Here is a 9,664-nt window from a genome sequence, read left to right as displayed (position 1 = left end):
TTTTTTTTTTTTTTTTGTCAATTTTTTTTTTTTTTTTTTTTTTTTTTTTTTGTTGAGGGGTGGAGGAGAAGGAATAGGTAACATCGAAAGCGCAAATATCTAGAAAATCTCCATTTTTTCTCCTCTTTTCCTTCTCCTTTCCGCGCGTCTCCCCGGCGAACAAGAACGAAAAAAATTTTTTTACCTGCGGATTATCGAGAAATCCAACAGAACGAAATATTCACCACCTACGTTTCTAGATATTTAGTTTTCGGTGCGCTCTTATATATCGATGTGAACGTGTGCGTTTTTTTTTTTTTTTTTTTATACCGTTTAGAATATCGAACATATATATAAGACTGCTACACACACGCCGCTCGGAAAAACATATACGCATACTACATATCTCAATCCCAGTTGTGTGTGTGCATCGTTTCAGATTTCAAAAACTTGTACTCCGCTTTAATTTTAAATATACTATTTCGTTTAATTGTTCACTATCTACTCTTTTGTTCTTTAAATTGCTTGCGCGCTTTAATGGACTTTTAAATACGTTTTATCTCTGTTTTTTTTTTCTCTCTCTCTCTTTTTATCCGAACTGGGATCTACTTCGTTAGCTTTCACCCGTGTGTGTTTTCGGGCGGTACGTTCGAATATTAAGTAGTTCAGCAGTGTTATATAGAGAAATCTGTGCGTTTCAACGACTGAAAACTATATAAGATATCTCAGGTAGTTATATGCGAGCCCGAAGGAAATGCCTTTACTGCGCTAAGTGTCTAGATTTTTTATTTGTTATTACGAGATTCGTTCGCGCAATTTACACGATCGAAAATTTTTCGTTTTCCCGACTCGTATCCCCGAATTTGAAAAACCATACGTATGATTTATGCGAAAACAATTGTATAATCGCATAAGATCACACAGAATCATACAAATATAATCTATAGTGTAACTGTGTAGTAAAATTGATCAGTCATGTTCAAAAATAAGTTTTTCTCAAACCGATTGTTTCCTTTGCCACACCTTTGGGTTTGTCTTCTCTCATCGATATTATAATTTTCTTCAACATTCTTTTTGACAAACACTATAAATATCCTTTTATCGGATAGCATCCTATTTGTACATATACTATTATATGTATATATGTTTTTTTTTTTTTTTTTTTTTTTTAATCCAGTAAGAAAAATTTCTGATTTGCGTTTCACACAGGTTTTACATTTGTTTTAAGTTTGAGAATTTAAAGTGTTTTTGCTTTAATATAAAAGCACGTAATTTTCTGACGAATGAAGAGTCAAGTAAGATTGACATTTTTTAGATTTGTCTTGTATTATTTGCAAATTACACACAGAGTAGAACAGAGAAACGCAGTATTCCAAATATTATTAATACATTTAAATATTATTAATTGTACATATACCATACGTGACACAAAAAAAAAATATATTTTTTGCAGTGACTGCAATTTTATTACAGCTTGTAAAAAATTCTTTTTGTATGCCACATACGCGATTCTAAAATTAAAAACGTTTTTTGATCTAGTGCAAGGTGAGTGCGATCGAACACACTCACACTGATATATATCTGATAATAGTAATAGAAATAAGTTTTAGTTTTAAATAAAAATTTCCGTTTTAGTACTGCATCACAATAATTTATTGCCAATCGTTAGACTACCGATTTGTAAAGAAATCGCGAACATGATTTGATGTTCTTAGTTATTTTTATTTACATATGACTGTACACTAAATTATAGAATACATATACTTATTATACGAAGATATTAGGGATAGATAAGTTTGTGATAAGTTTATATAATTTGGAAAACATTCATTGACACACGTCGTTCTTTTGAATGGCAATCTTAGGAATTAAAGAAAATTTTTTTTTATCACAGAGACACACACACACACACACACAAACGCATGCGGAGAGCTTTATTTTTAATGAAATTATTTCAACGAATATTATCTAGTATGTATGTGTATTTTATGTGATCATTAAATCCTTTTGCAATTAAAATCTATCCGAATGCAATCTTTTATATTTACCTCGTTTATCTTATTGGCGCTTATGGCTAATTAGAGAAAGTAAATTGTTTTCACGATTAAAAGACAAAAAAGTAAAATGATATAAAGCAATAAGGTTTATTACCTGATATAAGTTAATTACATGATACATTATGATTTTTATACATAGTATATAGGTATGTATATATATATATATAGGTATATATACTACCTATACATGGAAATACAATTTTTTGTATAAAAGACATGTGAAACTCTAATATAATACTTTGTTTATTTACATGTAAAAATTAATAAATAATCGCATCGCGCATTAAATTCAAAATTCTGCCCATTGAAATTTGTGTAATATTCCGAATTAAAAATTGACACAGTGATATTTTATCCGTTCCAGCCGCAAACAACGTGGGCAATCATCAAATACACTGTTATTGTTATGGTACTTGTTATCATAACAGGAAATCCTACTCTAAAATACACATTGTTTAAAATTATGTATAATTTACAAAACATTTATTGATCAAAACGAGGAACGAGTTTTTTTTTGTTGTAATATCGCGTGTTTTTACTCACTTCAAGAATTCCACGAAACCGAGTTTGTAGCCGTGCTGCTCCGCGACACCCATACAAACAACGTTGGCAGTAGCTCCAATCAAAGTTGTATTTCCTTTATATAAACATAACTTCAGCTAAATGCTCAGCCATACAAGTACCAAAACGTCTAACGCTTATCAATAAAGCGCGTGAACTTGAAAATGCTAACATTTTGGTACATGGCTTATCTCTTAATGGTATTTAAAAAGTTTCTTACCTCCCATACACGCGCCAAAGGACAACGCCCATATCAGAGGTTGCATCGGCAAACCAAGCTCGCGATTCTGCGCAAGATTCGTCGCAATTCTCACCATCATAGTGGCAAGTGGTACGTTGTCGACGAAGGCGCTTGCCAAAGCCGATATCCAAAGCAACAACACTATGGCAACTGCTAACCGAGATTCCTCATTGACTGTTAAAATAAAAGTTTCAGTTTGTTTTCCAATCCATGTGATAAGACCCAAACGCGAAAGAGCCTGTGTGATGAAAATTTATTTTTATAACAAACATGTTAAATTTCCTGTGTTTTTTTTCCAGTCCAACTACAAGAATTGCACAAAATATTACCTCCATGAGAATAAACAATGATGCAAAAAATATTAAAGTGCTCCATTCGACGCGTGCCATGAGACCGTCGAAGTCCTCATTGTCGGCTACTATCAGTAGCAGCAGAACGCCGATTAAAGCGATCCAGCCCAGAGATAAGTTCAGTTGAGGCAAGCTGTGCAAGAAGAAGAGCGTGATCACAACAGTCAGCACGAATCCCGATTTCACTAGTAACCACTTATCTCTGATAGGATACTGCCAATGAGAAAAAAAATACTTATTTAAAAAAAAAAAAAAAAAAACACGCAAATTGCTAATGTTGCGATTGTTGTAACGACAAGATAATCACAGAACACACAACAGATGATCTGTAAGTGCTCACCTTTTCCTGCAATTCCTCAAGCGTGGTCTTGTAATGTTCTAATTCCACGCTTCCTGTTATTAACTTCTTCTTCAACTGCGACAGTAGACGTTGCACTTTCTTCAGCAACGTTTCCCTCACCAGATTCTCGTCTTTGCTGTAATTGGATAAACTCGCCGCCGCTCTTTGCCACACCGCAATCATGTGTCTCAATTCCTGCAAGAAATAGATTTTGTGTGTATGTTTGTACGTTAAATTACGCACATATGTGTTAATTGCAAATAATTATGATAAACGCTTTATATGAAAAGAAAAATTTTGTGAAAATTTTCTAAATGTATATACCTGTACGTCTCGCGGCTCATTAAATCTAAGAACCGTGACATCTCGGAATATATAACGAATCTGTACGGAAACAACGATCAACACCAGTATCACTCCGATACTCATGTGCAAGGTGAAGGTGCCAAAGTCGATCTCCTGCAACGATAATTACCACGTTAATAACAATTAGATTGAAGATGTTTATTTCTAGTGCAAACTTACAGCGCTTCTAACATCCGAATTCGATGCTATGATGACATTTGGCGGATCGCCGATTGGCGTCATGGCGCCTCCGATGTTGGAGTAAACCACCATAGCGGTCAAGATCGGTACGGGATTCAGTTCCATCACCTCGCACAGTCTGATGGTTACCGGAGTCAGCAGCAGCACGGTCGTTACGTTGTCGAGCATCGACGACAAAAACGCGGTAAATATGCACAGAGCCATTATCAGCGGCCACAATTTGCCGCCGGTTATCTAAAATGTATAATACAATTAAAAGTAAAATTATTTCATTATTTTTTAAGTTAACGAGATTTTAGATGATTTAGATGATTTTTGAATCATTTTTTAGATATTGTTATGCTAATAGTTTTTTTTTACACCTTGTAAGCGTAGACCGCTAACCAATCGAATACGCCGGTCTCGGCAATGATAGCGACCAATATCATCATAGAGAAAAGCAACAGCAACGTGTCCACATCTATCCAAGAAATTAGCTCCGCCATACTTGGTCGCTATAAAATCATTGTTCTCTTTAATTAATATAATTGTACGCACATATGTTGTATATTTGTGCACACATTTTACAAATACCTGATCAAAAACCGCCAATATAGCGATAGACATCGTAGATGCTAACATAGCAGCTACAGCTCTGTGTATAACCTGAGAGATTGTTCATGAACTATAATATAAACTTTGTATTCAAAATACAATTTTAAAGAAACATTTTTTAAAGTGAGAAAATATTTGAGTGTGAGAGAAGTGTTTCATATGAATTTGTGTGTGTGTGTTTGTGTATGTGTATAATTACATCGAAAATTATCATGATGTACAAAACAATCAGGACGCAGGCGGCGTATATTAAACTAATGTTATTCACTGAAGACAAATCGTAAACTATCGAAAGTGACAGACTGGACGTTGAATTTGTACGCAACTTGATGTACAGTATGCCGTGTGACAGTATCCTATAAATAAATTCAAATATTGTGCAAATTATGCACATAGAAAAGAACAGGAGAAGAGAATGTGCAAATATGAATTTTGAAAGAGAGACGGTTGAATTGAACAAGAAAGAGATCAACGAATGAGATATTGAATAAAAAAACGTACTCGCTGTCGACTTCAATTTTGAAAGTCTTTTGACGCCTCTCGTTGGGAAACAAATCCATCATGGTGTCCGGTATTAAAGGCAACGACCATGTATCACTCACTTTCTGAAATTTAGCAGCATCGAAGATCAATTTACATCTCTTGCAAAGATATATACGCTTATAAAATCTCACAAACAAATTATTCAACAAATTTAATTTTTGCGACACCTTCGAAATAGCATTGAGAGTCATTGAGTCGGTGCTATTGTCATCCGTTAGAACTTCCAGCCATATCAGTAAATAGCACATAGACAAGTTCGTTTGTTGTTCATTTTTAACCGATGGCAACAGCGGCCCTTCGATCGTTACACCGACTAGATTATTCGCAACAATGTCGCGATCGGTAAGCTGGATGTCTGAATATAATCTCGTTAAGGATATTTCAGTATTTAGACAAAAAAGAGAATTTTGATAGAATTATTTTTTTATCTCGTATGTTTGTGCGCTTTTCTTTCTTGAGGTTTTAAATTGATCGATTCGAAAGGATACTTCTAGTTTTTCCGCTAGAAACAAAAAGGTGGCGCATTGTTGCGACTTTTTCGCTTTTGAACATCAATATTATCTGTAACGGAACAACGTGAAAAAGTGATCTACGTATAAAGCAACACGACAATACGGTGGGTGATGTAGTTTTTTTTTTCTTTTTTTTTTTTTACCGTAAATAGTAGCCAAAAGCAAGAGAGTATAATTAATTTCGAATAGCGGCAGAACGGCCTCTGCTTCTCCTGCACATCCTGCCCGTCCTCGTCAAGAGTGCTTTGATGCGTATGGATGCTGCGAAAGATAAACGCAATTTTCTTCTTACGTTCGTTATTTCAAAAACAACAAATGCGTGACCACGCGCGCGCGTGATTTCTTTAACAATTTTACCTATTTGATGACGCAGGATGAGGTCTTTCTAGAGACATGTTTAAAATGAGGCAGTTCTTCTTGTCGGCACATCTGTAAATACATTATTATTGACACAGAATATGTGGACCTGTTATTTATTAACAATCTGCTGTGTCCCTGTTTAACTGACAAATAAAAACTTTACGCTATTGAAAACGATACCAGCGTACGTTCAGTTGTAGCGGCTTTTCGTAACAAAAGAATTAAGTGTGTGTGTGTGTGCAAGACACACACACGCACGTTGAGTATATATATATATTTTTGCTCAATCTCTTACTTACCTTGCTTCTGCAATCCGATCGTATTCTTTTTGAAAAACCGCTAGACTGGGATCTAAGCGAATCGCTTCGGGTAATTGACTCCAAGCGCGCAACACCTCCTCAGGAATATGGCCGAATATGACGGAACTCGAAATGGAAGAGCAGGGACTTGAGCTACGTATAACTTCGAGAAGAGATATTCGTACAAATTACATTGGGATTATATACATTTGTAATTTTAAGAGAGCGAAAAAAATAAATTTAATAACAAGGCGTGCGTACCTGAGCTATGACCGAAGTCATGACCAGTTGATAACAAACGAGGCGTTTGTAACAAGTGAGAATGAGGCGTTTGTTGAACGGTTTCATCATCGTCATTGAAATTGTTTTGCACGATCATTCTTTCGTAAGACATTTTATTATCTTATTTCTTACTTTTCGTGTAATTTTTCTATTCACGTTTTGTTGATTTAAATGCAAAAACGTCTTTTATATCGTATAAACTTATCACGTGATCACAGGTAGGAAGAGAGACACGGTACTGCTATATATTTATACGGAAAGGATCACTTTTATACTATTTGAATTCTCAGAGGTCGTTCCATGTAATGTTTACTTTCATAACGAAAATCAAAACGTGATATCAACATCTTCAACAGTTCTAGTGTAGGATTTATGTAACAATTTTATATATTGAAGTGGTGTTGCATCAGCCGTACCGGTTAGATGTGCGTAGTTACGCTTAGGTATTTTTGGACAATTTTCGGTGTTTTTACACCGACTTCTTCAGTTTATCAGTGGTTTTAACGAACATACAACTCCGTGGCTTGTACCCAAACCACGGTTTAGGACCTGTGTCACGATTCCTAGAGACTTAGAATGGCGTATGGACTAGCTTGAAACGGTCCTTTGAGCCATATATGCACCAAACCAAACCAATTTTATATATTGTCCTCGTAATTTTGTACATTTATAAATTTTATATAAATTTTTTATACGTGAATCTCAACTAAATGACTAAGATGGCACGGTTGTGTGATTCGCGGCAAACCAATGAGAGTAATTTATATGCGTTCTTAATTGTGTGAGACGAACACACAGTCATTGAGAAGTATAACGAAGAAAAATTGATTAAACATATATGTGACTTAACAAAATCAATTATAAATTTTATTTTACTGTCTTTTTTATTTTTGTATATCAACTATTCTAATATGGTACAATATAATTGTGTGTGATAATTTACATACACGCAATTGTTAATTCATGTGCGACAAAATATATACATAGACATATATATACAAAGTTTTATAAATTACATGTAAGACAAGTCTACGGACACAGTGGTATCTTGTAATACATGTGTACACGGTTGAGCTGACGCAACTCTCAAAATGTTCTCTGGATACGGCATTTGTTAAAAAAAAAAAAAAACCTTTGGAAAATTGAACAATACGTTGCGATACAAAGTTCGCGAGCGTTTCTTACGCACTACTGGTTGGCTGTTTGTCCTCGGTGGTGATTTTGTCCACTGATTGAAAATGCATTCTTATATTGTTCATTTCGTACTTTTGTACGGTATAAGTGTATCGGCACCAGATCATGTGAACGGTGGCAACGCTCATCCAGGATCCCACGGCCATTCTCGTCGCCAGCATCGGGCGACTGGTTGCCATGAAGGTCACCAATCCGGCAGCGAGACCGCTGTAGATGCCGTACAACATGCTGTGCTTGAAGCAGGGTATGGTCCTGATGTCACGGCCGAACAGCATCACCGGCTTGTTCGTGTCGAATTCCGGCTCCAAATTCTTGGCCTCGGTATCCATAATTGCAATCCTCTTGCGTTCTCGGTTAAAAATACAAGAGGAGGTTAGACACCGTCTCCCTAAAAACACGAAATTGAGGTTAAGTCAAAATTCATTCGTTTTTCTTCCACACTCTCACACCGGAATCGACGAGAGCTGGGAACGCGGGGTGCAAAGCGAAAACTACTTTACCTTTCGCCGCGACCGGACCGAGTAGCTGTCACTTCCGCGGGATCGTTCGAGGGCGCTACGAGTACAAAATTCAATAGGAACAACACGAACGCCGCTGATTGGCCGCGGACGCCCGGTACGCGGCGGGAAGGGGAGTCACCGGGTGACACGAGCACGACGCATGTTCCGTACTATCGAATCCGAGTGACAGGTGGTGCGACGCGCTTTAATCCGTAACTACACACACTTCGTTCGTGGTCGTCGTCGTGGGTGCGAGAAACGCGGTTGTCCGTTGAAAACGCCGTTTTTTTTTTACCTGACGTCTTGCGTTTGAGAGACGACAAGCAATAGCGTTTCTTCGGCGTCCGATCGAAAGGGACGGGACGACGTGCACACGCGTGAAAGAGGGAAGAGGAGCAACGTCATCATCATCGCCGCGAGTAAGATACGCGTCGCGCTGATAAAAATTTCTCGTTTTGTTTCGATCCGCGAGACACCACTGTCCGTCCGTTTTTTGACGTGCAAATCGCGGTGACATGCTCGCACGATCGTCGGTGCGTCGTCAGTACTCGTAGGTGTTCCCCCCGCGTCCAGGTTCCTGATGATGTATACCACGTACTCGTTCGACTTACCCGGAGGATTCAGCTGCAGAAGAGGTGAGCGCGTTTCTCTCTCACATCTTTCTTTCGTTCATCCCTCGAACGTGTGTGTTGTTTCCGCGTATATTATGTGCGCACGATTCTTGCATCGCGCAAAACCCTTAACCTCTCATCCGATCCGAAAGAAAACGAATCGAAGTAATTTTTTTGCGTATCCTTAAGAATGTCGTCAAGAAATCGCGATTCTCGTCCTACGCGCGACGAAGTGAAATTTCTCGAGCGACAGTTTGATATTTGTGCAAAACGATTGTTCCGTGTGTGTGTGTGTGCGTGTCTCGTGAAATAAAAGTCACGCGTGTATATTACGTTGGGAAGATTCAAGCGACACACGTTACGTCATCAAACGTATCGTGTAGCGATTTGACGCGAGTTGCGCTTCGAAGGGATATAAAGAGCGAGTACGAGAAAATGAGATGCGGCATTCTTTAGCGATGTCGTCTCGTGTTCACGGGGAGCGCACAAACCCATTTTTTCTAAATCTTTATTTTATATACACATTTACATTAATAAATCTTATTTTATGTATTATATTACTACACCGAAAAAATTATATTCTCGTAAGTAGAAGATTTTATACTTAAAAAATCTTCTTAAAGATTTTAGATGATATTCTTCTGAAATTAAGAATATATTCTTTATTTAAGAAAATATTCTTAATTTAAGAATAT

The 9,664-nt window shown here is 36.9% G+C and overlaps 3 protein-coding genes across 6 annotated transcripts in view; 1 reads left to right on the top strand and 2 right to left on the bottom strand.

Moving 5' to 3' along the window:
- Positions 1–2,261: 2,261 nt before the first annotated feature.
- LOC109854359 (P protein-like) lies at positions 2,262–6,957 on the bottom strand. 2 transcript variants are annotated; one of them, XM_020427373.1, is made up of 16 exons: positions 6,644–6,957; positions 6,383–6,545; positions 6,081–6,152; positions 5,867–5,984; positions 5,700–5,772; positions 5,170–5,566; positions 4,868–5,024; positions 4,648–4,719; positions 4,437–4,568; positions 4,054–4,308; positions 3,853–3,987; positions 3,529–3,723; positions 3,168–3,401; positions 2,818–3,076; positions 2,580–2,673; positions 2,262–2,470 (listed from the first exon to the last, which is right to left on the bottom strand). In XM_020427373.1, the coding sequence occupies exons 1-16, from the start codon at positions 6,774–6,776 to the stop codon at positions 2,365–2,367; spliced, it is 2,595 nt and encodes an 864-aa protein (XP_020282962.1). In that variant the 5' UTR covers positions 6,777–6,957; the 3' UTR covers positions 2,262–2,364. The 2 variants fall into 2 exon arrangements, with proteins under 2 accessions (XP_020282962.1, XP_020282964.1); XM_020427375.1 differs by having other exon boundaries at positions 2,262–2,475; positions 6,644–6,956.
- A 588-nt stretch (positions 6,958–7,545) lies between these two features.
- On the bottom strand, positions 7,546–8,419 carry LOC109854360 (cytochrome c oxidase protein 20 homolog). 2 transcript variants are annotated; one of them, XM_020427377.1, is made up of 2 exons: positions 8,359–8,419; positions 7,546–8,246 (listed from the first exon to the last, which is right to left on the bottom strand). In XM_020427377.1, the coding sequence occupies exon 2, from the start codon at positions 8,185–8,187 to the stop codon at positions 7,846–7,848; it is 342 nt and encodes a 113-aa protein (XP_020282966.1). In that variant the 5' UTR covers positions 8,188–8,246; positions 8,359–8,419; the 3' UTR covers positions 7,546–7,845. The 2 variants fall into 2 exon arrangements, with proteins under 2 accessions (XP_020282966.1, XP_020282965.1); XM_020427376.1 differs by lacking the exon at positions 8,359–8,419 and adding an exon at positions 8,308–8,328.
- Positions 8,420–8,516: 97 nt separating this feature from the next.
- Positions 8,517–9,664, top strand: part of LOC109854357 — a 28,736-nt gene continuing 27,588 nt past the window's right edge. For both annotated transcript variants that reach the window (XM_020427367.1, XM_020427366.1), the window contains exon 1: positions 8,517–8,993. The gene's annotated coding sequence lies outside the window, so the exon portion shown is untranslated. The remainder of the gene's footprint in view (positions 8,994–9,664) is intronic.

The sequence above is a fragment of the Pseudomyrmex gracilis genome, unplaced genomic scaffold, assembly GCF_002006095.1.
Source record: "Pseudomyrmex gracilis isolate BER0280 unplaced genomic scaffold, ASM200609v1 scaffold_63, whole genome shotgun sequence".
NCBI classification, from domain to species: domain Eukaryota; kingdom Metazoa; phylum Arthropoda; class Insecta; order Hymenoptera; family Formicidae; genus Pseudomyrmex; species Pseudomyrmex gracilis.
Note: the sequence above shows the minus strand (reverse complement) of the source record. Positions and strands in the feature narration are given on the sequence as shown.

Coding starts and splice junctions, on each gene's coding strand:
- LOC109854360 (XM_020427377.1), bottom strand. CDS start 8,187: ATGGATACCGAGGCCAAGAATTTGGAGCCGGAATTCGACACGAACAAG.
- LOC109854359 (XM_020427373.1), bottom strand. CDS start 6,776: ATGTCTTACGAAAGAATGATCGTGCAAAACAATTTCAATGACGATGAT. Junction 3,988..4,053: donor ATTCGGATGTTAGAAGCGCT/GTAAGTTTGCAC, acceptor TTATCGTTGCAG/GAGATCGACTTTGGCACCTT. Junction 3,077..3,167: donor CATTGTTTATTCTCATGGAG/GTAATATTTTGT, acceptor TTCATCACACAG/GCTCTTTCGCGTTTGGGTCT.